The 20,367-nt window shown below is 51.7% G+C and overlaps 3 protein-coding genes across 5 annotated transcripts; all 3 read right to left on the bottom strand.

The window, feature by feature from the left end:
* Positions 1–9,625: 9,625 nt before the first annotated feature.
* On the bottom strand, positions 9,626–11,852 carry S100A6 (S100 calcium binding protein A6). Of its 2 annotated transcripts, none has more exons than XM_060007621.1 (3): positions 11,722–11,852; positions 10,216–10,374; positions 9,626–9,850 (listed from the first exon to the last, which is right to left on the bottom strand). In XM_060007621.1, exons 2-3 carry the CDS (start codon positions 10,351–10,353, stop codon positions 9,716–9,718), a joined length of 273 nt encoding a protein of 90 aa, XP_059863604.1. In that variant the 5' UTR covers positions 10,354–10,374; positions 11,722–11,852; the 3' UTR covers positions 9,626–9,715. The 2 variants fall into 2 exon arrangements, with proteins under 2 accessions (XP_059863604.1, XP_059863595.1); XM_060007612.1 differs by lacking the exon at positions 11,722–11,852 and adding an exon at positions 10,922–11,032.
* Positions 11,853–12,617: 765 nt separating this feature from the next.
* S100A5 (S100 calcium binding protein A5) lies at positions 12,618–15,164 on the bottom strand. The gene is made up of 3 exons (XM_060007634.1): positions 15,111–15,164; positions 14,380–14,538; positions 12,618–12,764 (listed from the first exon to the last, which is right to left on the bottom strand). The coding sequence occupies exons 1-3, from the start codon at positions 15,162–15,164 to the stop codon at positions 12,618–12,620; spliced, it is 360 nt and encodes a 119-aa protein (XP_059863617.1).
* A 2,645-nt stretch (positions 15,165–17,809) lies between these two features.
* Positions 17,810–20,358, bottom strand: LOC132422730 (protein S100-A4). Of its 2 annotated transcripts, XM_060007648.1 has the most exons (3): positions 20,276–20,358; positions 19,182–19,337; positions 17,810–18,109 (listed from the first exon to the last, which is right to left on the bottom strand). In XM_060007648.1, the coding sequence occupies exons 2-3, from the start codon at positions 19,320–19,322 to the stop codon at positions 17,945–17,947; spliced, it is 306 nt and encodes a 101-aa protein (XP_059863631.1). In that variant the 5' UTR covers positions 19,323–19,337; positions 20,276–20,358; the 3' UTR covers positions 17,810–17,944. The 2 variants fall into 2 exon arrangements, with proteins under 2 accessions (XP_059863631.1, XP_059863640.1); XM_060007657.1 differs by lacking the exon at positions 20,276–20,358 and having other exon boundaries at positions 19,182–19,360.
* Between the last annotated feature and the right edge of the window lie 9 nt (positions 20,359–20,367).

Here is a 20,367-nt window from a genome sequence, read left to right on the forward strand (position 1 = left end):
TGTTGAGGATTTTTGCACCTATGTTGCTTATCAGTGACATTGGCCTATAATTTTCTTTTTTTTATGGTGCCTTTATCTGGTTTTCGTATCAGCAATGCTGGCCTTATAGAATGAGTTCAGAAGTGTTCCATATTCTTCAATTTTTTTGGAATAGTTTGAGAAGAATAAGTGTTAATTCTTTTTTTTTTTTTTTTTTTTTTTTTGCAGTACGTGGGCCTCTCGCTGCTGTGGCCTCTCCCGTTGCGGAGCACAGGCTCCAGACGCACAGGCTGAGCGGCCATGGCTCACGGGCCCAGCAGCCCTGCGACATGTGGGATCTTCCCGTACCAGGGCATGAACCCATGTCCCCTGCATCGGCAGGCGGACTCTTAATCACTGCGCCACCAGGGAAGCCCTGATTCTTTTTTAAATGTTTGGTAGAATTCACCTGTGAAGCCATCCAGTCCTACACTTTTGCTTGTTGGGAGTTTTAAAATTACTGATTGAATTTAATTACTGGAAATAAGTCTGTTCACATTTTCTATTTCTTCCTGATTCAGTCTTGGGAAATTGTACATTTCAAGAAATTTATCCACTTTTTCTCAGTTATCCATTTTATTCACATATAATTGTTCATAGTAATAAGATTGTGTTTTTTTAAAGATATCATTTCATCTTCCTTTTTTCAAAGTTAAGTTTTCTTTATATTTATATAGTGTTTGGTTTACTTTTTGAATAATATTTTATTAATTTTACCTACTAATTTAGATTGGAAGAATAATGCATCTTTATGTTTATGTTTATATTTGAAGTTTTTGCTTTTATTTGACACTTTGTCATGTGTTTCTAATTTTTTGAAATATTTTAATACATAATTCCAGTGTTTTTAATGTTATAAATTCTGAAAACTTTTACATAGAATACAAGTATTCAACCCCATATTTTAATAATGTGCACAATAAAAACCAAAACACAGGTATTGATATTTTGCTCTCATATAACAATCACTAAGAATGAGCTTTCCTGGCTCAACTGGTTTTTCTGTTGCTATGAATTTAAGGTACAGTTAGAACAGAGTTTCTGGGGTAAAGGAATGAAAATGGTGGGAGGGAGCTTGGCGGAGCCAGGGAAAAATGAGAGAAGGAAAGTGGAGTCTGCAGTGTGGGTACCTGGGGAGAGCAGAACTGAAAGAATTGTCAGGGAGTCAGCCATTCATTGTCCAGGGGGTGCTGGGTAACAGGGCTGATGGAAGGGACCATGCGAAGGGCCTTCCATGAGATGGGGTGGAACCTAGCCCCTGCTGGCTAACCCTTCAGTATTCACACCATCAGCACCCAAGGTTCAAGTCTTCCTGTGAGTGAAAACTTCCTTCTCTGCACCAACCACCCTACCAGCTGACCACCCAGTGAGGAATGCCTGGCCAGTGACAGTCATCACTCCGCCACAGCTGTACACACACACACACTCAAACACACTCACACACTCAAACACACTCACACACTAGGAGAACAGATTTCCATAGCACCTCTAGGACAACTGTACAACCAAAGAGCACCCCAGGACACCTAGTGGGGTAGTGGAGAGGAGCTATCTCTGCTACACCTGGAAGAATAAAGAATTGAAAGCAGAGTCCCAAAGGGTTATATGTACACCCATGTTCATAGTAGCATTATTCACAATTGCTAAAATGCGGTAGCAACCCAAGTGTCCAGCAACAAAGGAATAGATAAGCAAAATGTGGTATATTCAAATAATGGAACATTATTCCACCTTAAAAAGGAAGGAAATTCTGACAGATGCTACCACATGGATGAAATCTGAGGACATTATGCTAAGTGAAATAAAGCCAGTCCTAAAAGTACAAATACTGCATGATTCCACTTGTACAAAACACTTAGTCAAATTCATAGAGATAGAAAGCAGAGCTGGGGAAAGAGGGGGGGATTGGGAATTACTCTTTAATAGATACAGAGTTTCGATTTTACAAAAGATGAAAAGAACTACGGAGATGGATGGTAGAGATGGCTGTGCAACAGTGTGAATGTATTTAATACCACAGAATGTACACTTTTCAAAGGTTCATTTTATGTTATGTGTACAGCATACCTCATTTTATTGGACTTCACTTTATTGCACTTCACAGATATTGTGGTTATTACAGACTGAAGACTTGTGGCCACATTGTGTCAAGCAAGTCTATAGGCCCAATTTTTCCAAGAGCATTTGCTCACATCCTGTCTCTGTGTCACATTTTGGTATTTCTCACAATATTTCAAACTTTTTCATTATTATTATATTTGTTATGGTGATCTGTGATCAGTGATATTTGATGGTAAGCTTGCAAAACGATTATGACTCGCCAAAGACTCAGATGATGGTTAGCATTTTTTAGCAATAAAGTATTTTTAAATTAAGGTATGTACATTTTTTAAGCATAATACTGTACTAATAGAGTAATAGTGCAAACGTAACTTTTACATGCACTGGAAAACCAAAAAATTTGTGTGACTCACTTTATTGCTATATTCGCTTTTTTGCGATGGTCTGGAACCAAACCTGCCTTATCTCCAAGGTACGCCTGTATTTTGCTATAATTTTTTTCAACTGGGAAAAAAAAGTGAGGCCAGGAGAGATTTGACACAGAGGAGGCAATGCGACCACAGAGGCAAAGACTGCAGACACAAGTGGTGCAGACTCAGGTCAAGCAACGCCAGCAGCCACCAGATGCCGAAAGGGACAACAAACCAATTTTCCCCTAGAGCCTTTGGAGGGAGTGTGGCCCTACCCACAACCCCTTGATTTCAGACGTCTGGCCTACAGGTCTGTGAAAGAATAAAGTTCTGTTATTTTAACCCCCCTCCAAATCCCCACTGGATTGTACACTTTAAAAGGGTCAATTTTATGATGCATGAATTATATCGCAATAAAGCTTTTGTTTGTGTGTGTGTTTTGGCTTTATTTGGTTTGGTTTGGTTTTTTCCCCAGCTTTATGAGACATAATTGACTTATAACACTGTGTAAGTTCAAGGTGTACAAAGTGTTGATTTGATAAATGTTTATATGGCAAAATGATGACTGCCATAGCATAGCTACCACCTGCATGCCCTCACATAGTCACCCTTTCTTTTTTGTGGTGAGAGCATTTAAGATCTACTTTCTTAGAACATTCAAGTACTTAATAACACAGTACTGTTAGCTATAATCATCATGCTAGACATTACAGCCCCAGAACCTAAACTTACAACTCTAAGTTTAGACCCTTTTGACCCTTTGCCTAACATCTCCCCATTTCCCCCAACCCCCAACCCCTGGTAACCACCACTCTATTCTCTGTTTCTCTGAATTCGACTTTGCTAGATTCTACATATGAGTGAGAACATACTGGGCTTGTCTTTCTCTGTCTGACATCTCACTTAACATAATGTCCTCAAGGTCCATCCATGCTGTCACAAATGGCAGGGTTTCCTTTTCTCTCATGAAGGAATAATACTCCATTGAGTATATATCCATTGAACGTCCCTTAGATTGTTTCCAGATCTTGGCTATTGTGTGTAATGATGCAATGAACATGGGAGGCCAGATGTCTCTGTGAGATCCTAATTTCTCACAGAGAAACACCTCAATAAAGCTGTTTAAAAGAGAGAGAGGGACAAGTTTTCCTGGTGGTACAGTGGTTGAGAGTCCGCCTGCCGATGCAGGGGACACAGGTTCGTGCCCCAGTCTGGGAAGATCCCACATGCTGCGGAGCGGCTGGGCCCGTGAGCCATGGCCGCTGGGCTTGTGCATCCGGAGCCTGTGCTCCACAACGGGAGAGGCCACAGTGGTGAGAGACCCGCATACCCACCCCCCCACAAAAAAAAGAAAGAGAGACAAGGCTATTTTTTCTTGGGCTTTTTGGTTTTTTGCCCATGCCTTTCGTCATGCGGGGATCTTAGTTCCCCGATCAGGGATCGAATCAGTGCCCCCTCCATTGGGAGAGCAGAGTTTTAACCACTGGACCACCAGGGAAGTCCCTAGGCTATTTTTTTCTTGTAATGAAAATACTCTCTGGGTGAGATGCTGGCCTCTGGGCGCGGGGCACCCATTATACACGGAAGGCACTGTGCCCAGGGCCCCGAAAACATTTTTCATTTCGTTTAAAAGTACAAGAAACCTGAAGATACTAATAATGAATATATAATAATGGTTCCATCTTGGTTCACATTTATCTTTATACCAACACAGTCATAAAATACAGTTTTTAATATTTTCCTATGGAGGATCCACAGAGGCAAAAGTACCTAGAGCCCATGGAAGTCAAAGGCAGCCTTGTTCCTAGGTAATTTGTCAGGAAATCGGTCACAGCTGTCACACGCTGCAGAGAAAGAACCGGGATTGGGACACTAATCAGCGTCCCCACTCCTAGGTCTAGAACTGCCCCCCCAACCCAGAACCCCCCAGAGCAGGCAGAGCCTGGCATAGGAAAGCTCCATTAGCTTCCAAAGCGCCAAGGGCCTAAACGCTGGGACATCCTTATCTAAGAAGAGCAGTGGGGTGTCCTAAGGGATGGGCGTGGCAACTTAGCTTTTGGAGGCTTGAAGAACTGTGGGTGGGGGAGACCTCCACGGAGGAAGCATCCTGCAGGTCTCCCCACCTGAAAGCCCTACACTGACCTGGAAGCAGGAGAACCTTCTGATGCTGTGAGTGTAGCCTTCTTGAAGAGAGGCGTAAGGGGGTGCCTCAGGACCCTCCCCACCTTTCCCCTTCCCCCTGGACAGAGGGCTGGGTTGCTCTCCCCTAGATTCTGGGAGGACACAGGCAGGGCACTCAGAGGACAGGGAGAAGGGTCTGCTTGGGCATCCCACTGAGCAATGGCCAGTGGCTGACCCTACACACACCCCACCTCCCCTTACCCATCTCCCTTTTCAGGCTCCTCTGGGTCTGTCCCTGTTCACCACCTGGACTAGGTCCGCAGGTTAAGTCCCAAAGTGCCAGGAAGACTGGGGTGCTTGCTCCAGGAGTGCCATCACAGGCCTCCTGGCCACCCACCCGGGTGCCAACCTGGGGCCTGCTAGCCTCTACGACGCCACCCCCGCCACACATCCAGCAGACTCTACCTGTTCATCTTTGGGCACCTGCCTGCCCTCTTCCTGCCACCCCACTGCACTCCAGGTCAGATCCTCACTGTCCCACCTGCAGTGGCCAGCAGCTTCCTGGCCTGTTCCCCAGGGTCCAGATCTCTTTGAAGTCCAGACCTTTAACATATCATCACTCTATTCAAAACCTTCAATACCCACCGCACACCCATAGCTTAGAGGCAGGGCTTTTAAACATTCCCCGGAACCCTTTCTTAAAAGAAAACATAATGCAGGAGGCTGGTCCACGAAAAATACAGAGCTCTGGCTAAAACAGGGTGAGTGGCCAGAAGCTGCCCTGTCTGAGCCACCACACCACCATGGGCAAGCCCCTAAGCTACCTCTGAGAACCCACTAGAGCTCTTCTAGTTCAAAATCAACTAGATCCTATCAGACTGGCTAAAACTTTTCAAATGATACTGCCTAAGGCTGTCCAGGATGCTGGATCATTTACCACTAATGGGAAGTGTGAATTGTTACTGCTGTTGTGGAAAGTAATATAGCAATAGCTATTTAAACTAAGTATGTATATGCCCTTCAAGCCAGCAGTTTCACTCCTGGGATTCTGTACTAAATAAATAAAACCATCAGTCCTTAAGAATGTGTATACAGAGATGTTTATTCAGCAATATTATTATTGCTTGTAGTGAAAAAATTGGGGGTAGGAAATGCCCACCACTAGGAAATAGGAAATAGGAAATGATCAGATAAATTATGGTGCTTCTGTACCGTGGAATAACCTACAGCCATTAAAAAGAAGGATTTAGGGCTTCCCTGGTGGCGCAGTGGTTGAGAGTCCGCCTGCCGATGCAGGAGACATGGGTTCGTGCCCCGATCCGGGAAGATCCCACATGCCACAGAACGGCTGGGCCCGTGAGCCATGGCCACTGAGCCTGCGCGTCCGGAGCCTGTGCTCCGCAACAGGAAAGGCCACAGCAGTGAGACGCCCGCGTATTGCAAAAAAAAAAAAAAAAGAAGGATTTAGACCTCTACCAGTTGACTTGAAGGGATTTTCGTGATATATTGTTAAATGGAGAAAACATAAAATGAGAGAAATATATATATATATATCATGATTCCATTTTTATAACGCAATTACATCATACACATGTCTTATATGTGGAACTATATTTATACAGTTTTTTAGAAAGCTATGGAATAAGGCATCCTAGTTTATTAACACTGGCTATTTGAGTGCAAGAAAATAAAACTTGTCAGTGAATTTCTCAGTGCCCCAGTACAAACCCTAGCCTCCTGGGACTCTTCACAGACCTTGAGGATTAGACTCACAGCCATTTGTGTCGTTAATTGCTTGATCCAAAAGGATAATAAAACTTCTCTTGTTTCCCAAAAAGAGAGAGTCAAATGCTTACCACCTGCACTAGGTCCCAAGGTTAAGCCCCAAGGAGCTCAGGAGACCGGAAAGCTCCTCTCTAGGTATTTATACTTCAAAAGAGATGAAGACTCAGAATTTAGAGATCTCTAGGACCTAAAAACTGGAGACTCCTGGAGCTATCTGGTTCCTAGAGAAATTTTATTTACATTCCAGAGAGTGGTGTTAGGATTTAGCACCGCAACATTCCCAAGGAGACCCTTTCAGAAGGAGAGGAGAACCGGTTCCCTTTCCCCCTTTATAAGTAGTGAAAAACCATCTTTCCTTGTCACTTGCCTTTGAATGTCTGGTCCTTGAATGAGACCTAGCCCAAGATAAGACCCAGGCCAAGGCAGCCCTGACTCACTGATTATTTCTATAAGTCATTTTGTACACTCTCAATATGTGATTAAAACATTTAAGAGAAAAACATGAAGAAGAAATGGCCAAACTATGTCATGATGTGATAAGCACTAATGAACTGGCAAAGGGAAGGGAGAGGGCCCAGTTCTGAATTTACAGTTTGCCCTGGGTGGAAGCACTTAGTCCTCTATTGGTCTTTTCACTCGTTCAACAGGGTTAATAATACATACTCCACATAAACCTTCTGAGCATCACAAAAGAATGGATATGAAAGTGCCTTGTAAAAATAAAAGCGCTATACAAACGTACAGTGGCTTTATTCCCGACAGTATCAGATATGCTTGGCAGAGAACAAAGAGCTACATATGGTGACTCAGTCCAAAACCCCTCCCACTGGGGCCCCGCCCCAGCTTACAGACATGGGCTGTGGTGCCGCTGTTTCAGCTTCCTGGGTGTCGGGCTGACTAGGTTGTAGGATTAATGCCCATTTATGCACAGCGAGGGAAAAAGGAGCCTCAGCGAGGGGCATAGGGGAACGCAGAGCCACTTCCACCAGAGGCCTGGATCGGCCTCAGCAAAGGGACAGGATGTGAAGCCCCCAGCTCACATCTGAACGTCTCCCTCTACCCTAAGCCCAGACCCCTGTTCCACAGAGTGAACTAAAGGCTTCATTTCCATTACATCCGTTGGAGGCAAATGCAATAAAAAGTGACCAGTCTGTGCCCCCTCCACACACAGTCCCACCCTTTGAGTAGAGCACCCACGAGGTTCCGTTGTAAATACTGCTTCCTCCCACCATCCCTCAAAAAAGCCTTGAAGACCACACCCTCAAAGCAAACAAAAGATTTGCTGCATGTTTGGGGGTTTGTTTTATCTTTTAAATCCGTGTTCCTGTTCCCCTCCACTATTATGGAAAGGCAGCCGCTGAAGGACACGCCTGTTTATTTAGCAGGTGAACTGTGCACGTTTACCGATTCTCCTAAAGCTCTCGGCCTGCCCACCCACCAGAGCTCCCTGCAGATGTATGACCGAAGGCCTTGTCTGAGCAGCCCCTCCCTGGGCAGGGCAGTAGGTCTTCACCCACTGAAATGACCCCTCCTCCCTCTTTGTACGCAGGTCTTCTAGGCCCTGAAAGCGGGAGGGGCGGGGGACAGGGTTCAGATTGTCTTTGCAAACCGCCTTCCTTTCATGGACTTGCTCGTGGCACGTGCGTCTTAGGTAAAGGCTGAGTTGCGAGTTGCTTTATTGGGGGGTTAATTGCTGGGAGCCAAAAGATCCCCCGGCTGACATTCCCATAGCACCAAGTGGTGTTTTCCTCTTCACTGGAAGGGCTCCACCTTGGCTCCCTCCGCCACTGGCCCCTCCCTAGGGGTTCGAGAAAACCAACCACAACGGCCCCGCGGCGTCCTGCTCTCTGTCCACACGAGGGCGCTCGCTCCACGCCCCATTATGCTGGCCGCTGCGACGCCGGGAAGGTATCTTTGCGGGGGCGGATAGAGCCAAGGCTTGGACACGGCTGTGCAGACCGGGAGCTCAACCTGCGTCCCTTCCTGGTTCCCAGCTGTGCCAGTCCCTAGTCCCTGCGGGGAAGGAGAGGCCACTAGAGGGAAGCCAAGAGGTGAGGCTTCCAGCCCTCTTAGGACTGTTGGCTCATCCCCACCCCCTGGAGGAAGGAGACTCAATTCAGCGGAGTTGAGCCCCCTGGGAAGTGGGGAGGTGAGTAAGAGGGGAAGGAGGATATGGTCTCCCTCTGGGGTCCCCAGAGCCTACAGAGGAACTTGCCTGACATACGCTAGGCCTGGAGGGGACAGAACTGCCCCATGGCCCTGAAACACAATTTACCCCCTTCCCCTACCCGCCTGCCTGAAAACGCTAATGCAAACAGTGAACTCAGACAATAATTCAGACAATTAGTCATTTTCCCTGATGGGGGCTGAGAGCCAGGCTTGGCTCCGGTGGAATACCTGGGGTGATTCTGCTGAGGCTGTAGGGATGGGCTGGCTCAATATTGACAGAAAGGCTTGAAGGCGCAGTTGCCCAGCCCCGGAGACCCCCCCACACTCCACCCCGAGGACCCTCAGCCCACCCCTTTCATGAACACCCCATGAGTCATTTATTCGCACAGCTGCCAGCTTCTCAGACCACCACCCCTGGCACAAAGGACCCTGTCCCTGAATGCAGGGACAGACTCTTAAAGCGTGCCTCCCACCTTTGACCAACCAGGGCATAGACAGCAGAATCGAACTCAACCATACAGCGTCCGTCCGCAGTGGTCTCCGACAGAATAGCAGAACACTCCCCGGCCAGGCTCTGGGAATGCCAGATATGCCTTCTCTGCCCCCATTTCACTGTGGTGAGAAAGTGGACCGGCCCCGACCCAAGGCCCTTCTGGCCCTTCCCCTCTCACCACGCCCAGAGGAAAAACACGTCTTTGTCTTCAGAGATCCTGATAGGACTATCTCTGCCACACTCTGGACTCATCACAGCCTGGCTCAAGCACCATTTCCTTCTCCAAGCCCATCTCAGAACCCCTTTCACGGGGGACCACTTGAGCCTTTCCTTAAGATGGCTTCACCCAGAGTGGGCATCTTTTTCTAATTCACATAAAGGCAACTTAATGAGCTCACAACCGCTTTGTTAGGGTGCATCTGCCATTTTGTGGACCCTCCCACCAGCTCCCCTGGCCTGGTGAGTCACTGAGTCACTCCCGGAGGTAACTGTGAGAAAACCCTCTGGTGGCGATGTAGCACCAAGCAGAGGAGGAAACGGAAATCACTGGGAAGCCAGGACACAGGGATAGATTTAACCAAAAAAAAAAAATTTATTGTACAGTTACCCACCACTAGGCAGGCCAGCTAGAGGGTGTCTCCACCTTCCCAATTTACTTTCAGCCTCGGAGGATGTCATTGTAGATCATGGCCAAGGCCCCCAGGAAGGTGACATATTCTTGGAAGTTCACCACCTGGTCCTTGTTCCGGTCCAGGTCGTCCATCAGCTTTGCAATTTCAGCATCCTGCAGCTTCTAACGTGTTAGAATGGGAAATCCAGACTCAATGGTTTTGAGACCTTGGGTTCTCTGCCTTTCCCCCTCCCAGGCAGCCCCCTCTCATACAAATGGCTCTGTGCTCACTTGTCACCAAAGATCCAAGCCCACTTTGGGTTCACTTGGCTTTACTTCTCCTCTGTTCCTCACTCAGGAGGAGTGAATACCAGGCTACCAGTTTCCCCAGCCCCTCAGGGGTGTGGACCAGTGGTCCAGTAAGGCACATGGTCTAGGGCCCCAGAATGTGGGTAAGCCTGAGTCATGCACCTGGCACCTCACCCTCTCCGAATCCTGCTTCTAAAGGGCGAGAGGTGGGGAGAGGGGGTCTGGGGAGGGTCACTCACCGCACCAATGGTGAGCTCCTTCTGGATCAGCTCCTTCAGTTCACTCTTGCTCAGGGTGTTCTTGTCACCCTCCTGACTGGAGTACTTGTGGAAGATGGTCACCAGGAGGCCAATAGCCTGATCCAGGGGGCACGCCATGGCTGAAGGCTGGGCTCAGAGCTGAGGGCAGAGAGGCTGCTCAGCGCCCTGGGCAGCAGGGCCTTCTCACTCACCCACACCCCCCCCAACTCCCTTTGACTACCCGTGCCAAACCACTAAGTGTCAGGTGACATCAGGAGACAGCCCAGGGCTTGTAGAGGAGGGAGAGGGCAGAGTCTAAGGCCAAGAGGTGAGTGCCCTACAGAGGACCAGAGCAGAGGTTGTTCAAGAATTCTAAGGAACAAATAGAACCACAGCGGAGAACTGTCTTCCAGGGGTTCCAAGAAAAGTTGGGGAATATGTTGTGAGTGAGGGTGAAGGCTGCACACCCAGCCCTACACACACACAGCCTCACAGGACCACACACTGCGGCACGGACACACCCTGGGACTCACTCTCCCAACCCCAGAAGGGCCACAGTGGGGAGCCGCCCCACCGGATGCCTTAGCCCGGGGCCGGCCTGGCCGCTCCCGCCTCTCCCTGCCGGCCCCAGTCTGGATGCGGGCGGACTAACCCGGGGCGGGCTGGCCCCGAAGGACGGGGGCTGCCCTGCCTAGCGAGGACTCACCGCGGCTGCAGCGAAGCGAGAAGGAGCGGCCGAGGGGGATGGCCGTGTGGCCAGCCCGCCAGCCTTATAGCGGCGCTTCCGGGAGGCCGGCCGCCCACTGCCCGCCCGCGCCCCACCCTGCCCCGCCCTTTACACAACATCCTCGCCCCAAAACTTTTCCACGCCTCCTGCCCCGGGGCTGTTCGGGGCTCCGCGGGGCTGGGGCGCCGAGGGGAGACCGCGGCCAGCCCAGTGACCTCGAGCTCCCACCTAATCTCCAAAACTCTGTTTGCCCCCCGTCGCGATGTGACAAGAAGAGGAGGCGGAGAGCCGGGCAGTGTCAGAGTGTGTGTGTGTGTGTGTGTGTGTGTGTGTGTGTGTGTGTGTGGAAGGGCGGGGAGAAGGGTGCCGCTCCCCGGCGCCGGGGGAAACGGGGGCGAACCCTAGATGAAGGACGGGGAGCAGCCACTGGTCTACAGGATACGATTTAAAGGACACCTAGAACACACATCCCCCCAGGGAAAAATACCACCACCCTCGATCCCTTCCCCCATCCCCCCACCTGAATTCCACCCGCAGCCTCTTGCCCATTAAAGTGCACACACACACCAGAGTCAAGCCCTGTGTCATTAGTTATTTACCCTCCAATGCAAAGTCTGTCAGGTCCTCTCCCAAGAAAGGATTTTGATACGGGGAGGGAGGTGGGGAGAGCAGAAAGCCCTGGATCCCAGAGATGATGGTAGGGCTCGTTGCTGGGGGGCAAAAGGAGGAGAAGGAAAGGGGGCAGGTGTGGAGGTCAAGGCCAGACTCCCCCTTCTTACCAGTGTCCTCAGTGGGGGCCTCCTGTGAGCTGGTGGCAAGTCGGAGTGGCCTGTCCACCACTGCCCTCAGGGACCGCATCCCAGCCACCCCCAGTGTCCTCACTCTCAGAGCACTTTCCCCCTTAGCTTTCTCTGCATATTTGCAGCATTCCCTGGAGGCAAGCAAAAGCCTGGCCCCACTTCCTCATTTTCCTGGAGGGCCAAACTAAGCCTGGATAAGATTAGTCACGTCTGCACTGAAGAACAGGAAGTGGGGTGGAAACCCAGAACGTGAACACCCAGAGGCTGCCCACCCACTTAAGGAGAAGCTCTGCCTGGTCCCACCCCACCCCCAGCCAAGGTGGACAAGAATGTTCCAAACCAGCCCTGGACACCTGGAATCAAAAACCTTTATTTCCTCTGCTGGAAGGGAAGGCTGAAGCAGGGTCCATCTGGGAGGGAGAGGAAGGCAAGGGACCACGGAGGGTCTATGAGAGGAGCTGCAGGGGTCAGGGGCCAGGGCCCAGTCATTGGTTGTCCGCCAGGAAGAAGTCGTTGTAGGCCACGCACAGCGTGGTCGGGAACACCGAGTACTCCTTTTTTTGTTTGCTTTTTTGTTGGTTTTTTTAATAAATTTGTTTATTCATTTATTTATTTTTGGCTGCGATGGGTCTTCATTGCTGCGCACAGGCTTTCTCTAGTTGTGGCGAGTGGGGGCTACTCTTCATTGCGGTGCGCGGGCTTCTCATTGTGGTGGCTTCTCTTGTTGCAGAGCACAGGCTCTGGGCACGCGGGCTTCAGTAGTTGTGGCACACGGCTCAGTAGTTGTGGCTCGTGGACTCTAGAGCGCAGGCTCAGTAGTTGTGGCGCCCAGGCTTAGTTGCTCCGCGGCATGTGGGATCTTCCAGGACCATGGTTCAAACCCGTGTCCCCTGCATTGGCAGGTGGATTCTTAACCACTGCGCCACCAGGGAAGTCCCCGAGTACTCCTTGAAGTCGATCTCCTGGTCGCTGTTCTTGTCCAAGCTCTTCATCAGGTCATCGATGCTGCTCTCCTTCATCTTCTTCGAGGGCCCAGGTAGAGAGACAGGTCAGCCACCCCTCCCAGCCCTGCCCTGACCCCTGGGAAGGCAGCCTCAGGCTGATCCCCAGGTGAGTCAGCAGCGGAGCATCTCAACCCCCAGAGTCTCCCCCCAGGCCACACCCAGCACAGGGTGCCACCAGGCAGAGCTCAGTGACCTGACTCCTGAATCGGAATAAATTACAAGAGGAAGACTAGGGCAGCCCCCTTCCCCTCGACACTTTCTACCACCCAGAGAAATAATAAGCTAGATTTCATACAACACTTAATAGAGACGGCTTGGTGACTGTGTGGCACTAAGCGAGATCCAAGCCTTATCCCGCCCCTGCAGGACAGCTGCATGGAGCCAGTGCCTGGCACCCAGTCCTCTTCCTTGTCTGGTCCCCTGCCCAACCGGCCCAGCTCCACCAAGAGGATGGAGACAGCACCCTCAGGGGGAACAGGAAGAAAATACAGACACATCCTGCCCTCTCCCCTTCACTGCCCTCACCTCCAACTTTTCCACAGGAGACAGGACTTCGGGACATAGAGATGGAAACAGCGTCTCTGTGACGCCACCCTTGTCCCCAGTCTGGGCTCCTGTTATAGCCAGGCCCTCCCCAGGGCCTCTGTCCCCTTGTAGTTAACCCTGCTGGACCCATGGCCCCTCCCTCTGTCCTCATTAACTCCAGAATGCAGAGAGCTTGGCAGGAAGGCAGAGGGGAGGCCTGGTGACACCCACGCCTGCTTTGGTCCCCTGTCCACAGGGACACACTAGGTGGAGCTTCTCTCTGGGGAGGCCCACTAGGGTTCAAGATGCGACAGGAGAGGCCCACAGGCCGATTTTAAAGGAACGAGGGAGGTTGATACATGGGCCCGGGCTGGAATTCCAGCCTCTCACTAGCTGGGTGTCCTCAGACAGTTATATAACATATCCGAGCCTCAATTTATTTGTTAACTGTAATAATAACATAATGACTACCTTATAGGCCTTTCCCTTTGTCAGTTGCTTCCCTCCCACCGTCTCCATCTGGTAAGAATCTGCTCTTCCCCCTTCCAAACTGTGTTCACAAACTAGTAGAAGGATCCTTTTGGTTCCCGTGTCAGCACCAGCTGAGAGCCCCAGACATGCCGGGTACATGGAGGAGAGCCAGGCGGGGGCCCTGCCCTTGAGCTGTGCACAGCTGACCTGGACCCCTGAATCACCTCGCCCACCCCCACTCCATCCCTTGCACAGCCTCCACAGCTGTGAGAGCCGCGCCTCAACATGGAAGTTTCCTTGATCTCCTTCTCTAAACCATCGTGCACGCTGAGGTCCACCCTCCAGACACTGCCCGTCTCCATTCCCAGTGAGACCTGACTCATCCCCAGGCGCGGCCCAAGATGTTCACCCTCTTCCTTGGGTCTCTGTCTGTACCCTTTGGCCATCCTGTCCTTGCTGAGGCTAGTGTACCCTGCGGGTAGGTGTGTATCCCCTCACGCTGGGCCTCCCACCTCATGCTGGGAAGCCCTCGGGGGTGGCATCAGTGCTTCCTCTTTTTTTCCGTCCCCTCCCCCACGGTGCCCACGGAGCACGGAGCACTGGGACTCTGGGGTGCAGGGGAGGGACCGACACCTACCTCACCAAGACACAGGTCTTTCTCGATCAGTTCCTTCAGCTCCTTCCTACTCAGAGTCAGTTTGCTGCCCTCTCTCCCTGAATATTTATGGAAAGTGGTGACCACAGTGGTCAGGGCCTTCTCCAAAGACGTCTCCAGCATGGTGTGCAGTTCTGGGGGCTGAAGGGAAAGGAAAAGATCCCATTGCCCAGGAAGCTGGACCTTCTGCTTCCCCCCAGCACTAGCCCACCTCCAAGCCTCTCCCTCAAGGACCAGCTACTGGAACCCACGATGAGATCAAAATCTCCCAAGTGGACCCCAGTGTCTCAGGACAGGTTGTAGTGAGAACCAAGGAGCAGTGAGACTGACCAGGCCGGAAGGACACTGCACACTCTCCCGCTTAGGAGATGTTGAAAAAGGGGTCTAGGGACAGATGGCCTCCCCAAAAGAAGAACTGGTGACAGATGGTGGAGCCAGTGAAGGGTCAGGATTTTCTCCCTGCCCGGTCCATCTTGGGCACTCATTTTCCAGAGGCCGTCCTCACCCAAGTCACCCTCCTTGGCCCGGGTCCCTGAATCACCTAATATCAGGGAGTGTCCCATTATAGAAGTGGGGGACAGGGCAAAGAGAGAGTCCAGGGGTTGGAGGAGGCTGGGGCTAGAACTGGAAGGTAAGATCTCAACAGGAAGTCGGGGAGGGGTGCCAGGACTTGTCCAGCTGGTCCACCCTCTGGCCCAGAGAACTATACATACAGACCAGCCACGAGGCAGCGAAGGGGGTGGGCCTATTGAAACCTCCAGGGTCATTCTGAGAGCTGGATCCAGAGGTTGGGTCTGAATGGGGCCCCCCAGTCCATCAGCACAGCCACACCCGCCCAAGAGAAGAAGCAGCTGGAGCTCCCATGACTCAGCTTGGAAACCACTTCCCTCTTAGGCAGGAAGGAGCCAACACCCAAGAACCTGGGGGCTACAGGTAAATCTGTGTTGAGTCCGGAGCAAGGAAAGGAGGAAGAAGCTGCTGCCTCTTACCTACAGACCAAAGCCCACCTGACGATTCTTGAACTGAACCTGAAATTCATCTCTTACCACCCCAAACCCTCAGCCTCTCCCCACTGCCAGGAGACTCAACCAGGACCACAGTGGAAGGCGAGGCCTCTGGGCATCTGCAGCAGCATCCTGGCTGGTTCTGATCCCCACCTCCACCCCCAGGGCCACGATTCCAAATACTCTGCCCTCTTCTCTCCAAACACGTGCCCACTCATCGGGCCCGGCCTTCCTTGGCGGAGGTCACCAGAGCTAGTCACCCTGTGGCCTCATCGCCCAGCTTGCCCCACCATATAAATGAGCAGGAAGGACTCCAAGGAAGGAGAGAGCCAGAGAACTCACGCAGCAGAAGCAGACTCCCTCCCACTGGTCTCTGACTTTAATTCCCTTGCTCCAGTCCCCAGGGAACCAGGGAAGAGAGCGGGCCAATAAAAAGGGGCCGGAGACAAGGAGGCCCAGGTCAGAGCCTCCTGGGACACAGGTGGGGAGAAACCCCCTCTGCCAATCTCACCTTCCTTGTTTCCAAACAAGGATGGGACGGCGGGGTGGGGGGGGGGGGGCACACTGAGTTTACCACGGCACACACGTCTTCAGTCCTGGAAGCTTTGTCTTCCCAACCAAAAACCAGAACTCACCATCTGATGGGTCAACAGCCAGGCTTCCTGGAAAGGCTATTCAGGAGGTACAGGACAAATGCAGGGTGTCCACCCATACCCTAGGCCACTCTCCGCATTGGGGCCCTCCCACCCACTCCAAAAGCAGAACAGACATCTCAAGATGGGAGTCAGTGGGGGAAGACGTTTCCTGCCAAGGGCATAGTCAAGGTCATCAGCAAGTACGGAGCCTAAGATTTTTAAAAGGCTTTTCAATGAATGATTTCTTCTAAACCTCACTCATCACCATGGGAAAGAATTGTCAGAGACTCTTGGAGTGGAGAACTGAGAATCAGGGACTGAGGCAGAGATCAGGGAAGGATAGGGCTGGGTGATGGGGTAGAGGCTGTGGACTGTGGGGAACTGGTTCAGGGTGGGGATCAGGGAGAGTGGCTTGTATCCTAGGAGAGACTCAGACATTGTTCTACCACCAACCAGTCCAAGTATGAGAACAGAATGGAGTTAGGGGCTTAGCACCTATTGCTGCTGCAGCCCCACCCTAGCCTGCCTGGGTGGCCCCCACTGCCCCCCACTCCACTCCCACCCCCAGCTGCCAAGGTAGAGAGGCAGCAGGGACTGGTCACTAAGCAACAGGAGTTTCTGAAGTAGGGAGTGATGCAGGAGGAGGCCCAGGGGAGGGCACTCCGTGGAAGATGGGCAGACTGGGGCTGGGGGGAGGGAGAAGGGGGAAGTGGCAAACTCTTTCCTGGATCAAAATTCTACCCAAGTCTCTATAGTCACACTCTGAGGGAACATCTGAGTCACCTACCCCACTCCTCTGAAACTTGAGACAAAAACACAATGTGATGAGAAGGAAAGGGGAAAGCTAGAAAAGTCAAGGGAACAAGACATTCCCTGCCTCTGGACCTGCCCTCTACTCACCTCTTCCTTGAAGATCCCTGTACCACCCAGGCATGACCTGGAAACTAACCACAATCCCACTCACTGCAGGCTAGAACTGTTGGCTTCAACCTAAGGAGAACTAATACCATGCCTGATATTTTCTGGGGGGAAAAAAAATCTCAACTTCATTTATCGGATTCCTATGCCTGGAATTTTGTCTCCAAAACTATGGTCACCTCCCACCACCTCCCTCCCTCCCACCCCAGCCACTATCCTTCCCTCATCCCTCCCAAGATCCTTTGTCCTCCTCTGTTGGAGCATGACTGCTAACTGGTAATGAATCCCATCCTAGGGCCCCTGGGACAGAGATGGGAGTTAGGGAAGGATGATATTCTCATACTGTGGTTTCTCTTCCTCCACATCACCTCCCTGATCTGACTGTGGAATGGTAGGATTCATCCATCCCTGGGCTTTGAAGCCAGGGCACTGGAAGGGGTGGCAGGCAGCACCTGGGCCGTAAATGTCAGGACTGAGCCTTCCTCCCCATCCACTCTGGCCTCACTACTTCCTCCCCATGACTCAGCCCTTCCCCAACCACCCCCAGGGCACCCACACTCCATTCTGGACCCCAACCAGGAGCAGATGTGATCTTCGATCCCATCCCAGCCTCACTCAGAGGTCCTGCCAGAGGCAATGTTGGGGAGGTGGGATGGTTGAGTGCCCTGGCTAAGATCCTACCGTTCCAAGCCTCTGGGGGTCCCTTTCCCTGCCTTCCGCTCCATCCACAGTCAACTCTGTCCCCCACACATGTGCACAGTCACCCACATCCATCTCCCACCTTCTCTGGTCTGCTCTCCACTTGCCACAAAACCACAGCTCAGCGCCCCCAGAGTCTCTCAGACCATCAGCCTCATAGCTTTCAAGAATCTTTATTGAACTTGTTTAGTATCGTGCTCACATCTGGAGGAGCCAGTGTGAGGCGCTGTGCCCACCGCCAACAGGGAAGACCCCAGCTGGCAGGCCCCACCCCGCACATCTGAGGAGACTTCATTTCTTCCGGGGTTGCTTATCGGGGCAGCCTTCGAAGAACTCGTTGCACATCATGGCGATGCAGGACAGGAAGACGCAGTACTCCTGGAAGTCCACCTCGTTGTCCTTGTTGCTGTCTAGGTTGCTCATCAGCTTCTGGAATGCAGCTTCATCTGTCTTTTTCTGCAGGAAGAAGAGGCTGCAGGTAGAAACTAGAAGTCGGGGCCGGGCAGGGCGGGTGTGGGAGTGGCCAGAGCTAGGACTAGACCAGGTTTGCACCTCCAGATGGGAGCCCAAGAAGGCTTAGCCACTCCTTGGGGGGCCCAGCTTTGGACCTCTAGCCCTGGGGGCTAGGCTAGGGCTGGAGGAAGGCCACCCCTCAGACAAAGAAGTCTTGAGTACCTGGGTACAACTGGATAAAGGGGACCACAGCATCTTCTGCCAAGGTCATTTTAAGAATCCAGTTAGACAATGGTCATGAAAGCAATGTATAAACTACACAAAGGTTGATATGGATGGCATCTGTGATCGCTCAGGGGGAGTCTGTAGGTGTATGAGGGTCTCCATAACTGTGTCTTCACATCCACAAGCCAAATAGAAACTCAAAAATGGTTTGGGGTTGGGGGGATAAATTAGGAGTATGGGATTAACAGATACACACTACTATATATAAAATAGATAAGCAACAAGGATTCACTGTATAACATAGGGAACTATGTTCAATATATTGTAATAACCTATAATGGAAAAGAATCTGAAAAAAAATATATGTGTATATATAACTGAATCACTTTGCTGTACACCTGAAACTAACACAACGTTGTAAATTAACTATACTTCCATTTAAAAAAAAAAAAAGAAGACACACAATTTTCATACAATCGTAAAAAAAAAAATTGTTCATTGCTGTAGTGATGGCAAGCGTCGGAACGCCCTGGCTCACGGATCTCGGCTTTATACACTGACTACCTTGGGAAGTTACGTAGCCTCTCTGAGCTTCAGTTTACCTCCAGTTAAGTTGTGCAAACACCTGGCAGAGTCTGACACGTAGCCTACCGGCTTGTTCTCAGCCATCTTTCTGCAGAGAGCCAGGAAGTGAGCAGTGGGTACTCACTGTGCTTCCACCCCAGGCAATCAGAGCAAGCTCTCTGCCCCAACTTGCCCGTCTCAGCAAGATGGCTGATCGACAGCTATAGACGCCAGCTGTAGCTAACGCTTCGCAGAAAACAGGTGCCTCCCAGGCTGTATCACTCACCCCCAAGAAGCTGGGCAGCTCCCGGGTCAACAGCTCCTTCAGCTCAGACTTGTTGAGCTTGAACTTGTCACCCTCCTTGCCTGAGTACTTGTGGAAGGTGGACACCATCACATCGAGGGCCTTCTCCAGGGGGCACGCCATGCTGGCAGTCAGGATCTGGGGGCAGGGTCACAGAGACACCCTAATTTTCCCCACCCCACCCCCGGCTATGTATTCAGAATGCCCACCCCAATCCCATCCCTCAGGGAGCACTTGGTGCTCCCACCATAGAGGCAGCCCAAAAAGTGGGGCTTGGCTCCTGGCGGATGGGTGTGCACAATGGGAAATCCGTGCTTGGGGCAGCGAACCCCTGCAGGGCCCGGGGCACAGGCTCTGCGTTTTGGACAGCCAGCTCCACAAGAGCGCTTTCTTCACTCCTCACGCGGTCCATTCACTCCCACACTCAGTCTACAGCAGCCCCACCCCAGCCCATTCTTCTCCCTCCAAGCGTTGGGCTGGGTCGTTGGGCTGGGCGAGGCTGCTGGCAGCCTGCCCAGGGCCCTGTAGCGGAAAAAACCAGTGGCCTAGCGCCTAGCGTGGGGAGGCGCAGGGTGAGGTGGCAGGGGCACAGATGCAGGAGGGATGGGGACGCCACCCTCCCTTGGGTCAGGCTGCTGCGTGCAGGGCAGAGCCTCCTAGGACACAACCAGACAAAAGCCCGCCATCGCCCTCTGCCTTCACTGTGCTTCCTACACCCCGTCAGTGTGCACGCACAGGCTAGGGCAACCCAGCAAACACAAGCCAACATGCATACCCCCCAGTCACACGCACCCCAAAACATGCTACAGCAACAACGCGTGCAAGCCCCAGAACCACAGGACGGCTCCGATAGCTCCCCTCAGCCACCTGCACACTTTTTGTTTTTTCTCTCTTGCATGCACACACACGTGCACGTGCACACACACGCATCCCTCCCCAGAGCCTCCACATTGGAATCTCACATCTGGACCCACTTAGCACATCTGGCCCCCACCAGCCCCCCCTTCTCCTGCCCCAGCCTCGGCCTGACACCCCTTGCACACCACTTGCGTGCCAGCCATGCGACCGCAACTCACCAGGCCAAGAGAGAAGTGCCGAAGAGAGAGGGTTGGAGAGAGAGGGAGAGTGGGGGAAGCCCTGCAGTCTGACCTATTTATACCCCTGGCCA

The sequence above is a fragment of the Delphinus delphis genome, chromosome 1 (genome assembly GCF_949987515.2).
Source record: "Delphinus delphis chromosome 1, mDelDel1.2, whole genome shotgun sequence".
Lineage (NCBI taxonomy): Eukaryota > Metazoa > Chordata > Mammalia > Artiodactyla > Delphinidae > Delphinus > Delphinus delphis.

Excerpts from the sequence above, each read along its gene's own strand:
- LOC132422730 (XM_060007648.1), bottom strand. The coding sequence starts at position 19,322 with ATGGCGTGCCCCCTGGAGAAGGCCCTCGATGTGATGGTGTCCACCTTC. Across the intron at positions 18,110-19,181 it reads AGCTGCCCAGCTTCTTGGGG|AAAAAGACAGATGAAGCTGC; the intron begins GTGAGTGATACA and ends TTCTTCCTGCAG.
- S100A5 (XM_060007634.1), bottom strand. The coding sequence starts at position 15,164 with ATGACCCTGGAGGTTTCAATAGGCCCACCCCCTTCGCTGCCTCGTGGC. Across the intron at positions 14,539-15,110 it reads CGCTGCCTCGTGGCTGGTCT|CCCCCAGAACTGCACACCAT; the intron begins GTATGTATAGTT and ends CTTTCCCTTCAG. Across the intron at positions 12,765-14,379 it reads AAGACCTGTGTCTTGGTGAG|AAGATGAAGGAGAGCAGCAT; the intron begins GTAGGTGTCGGT and ends GGGCCCTCGAAG.
- S100A6 (XM_060007621.1), bottom strand. The coding sequence starts at position 10,353 with ATGGCGTGCCCCCTGGATCAGGCTATTGGCCTCCTGGTGACCATCTTC. Across the intron at positions 9,851-10,215 it reads AGGAGCTCACCATTGGTGCG|AAGCTGCAGGATGCTGAAAT; the intron begins GTGAGTGACCCT and ends CTAACACGTTAG.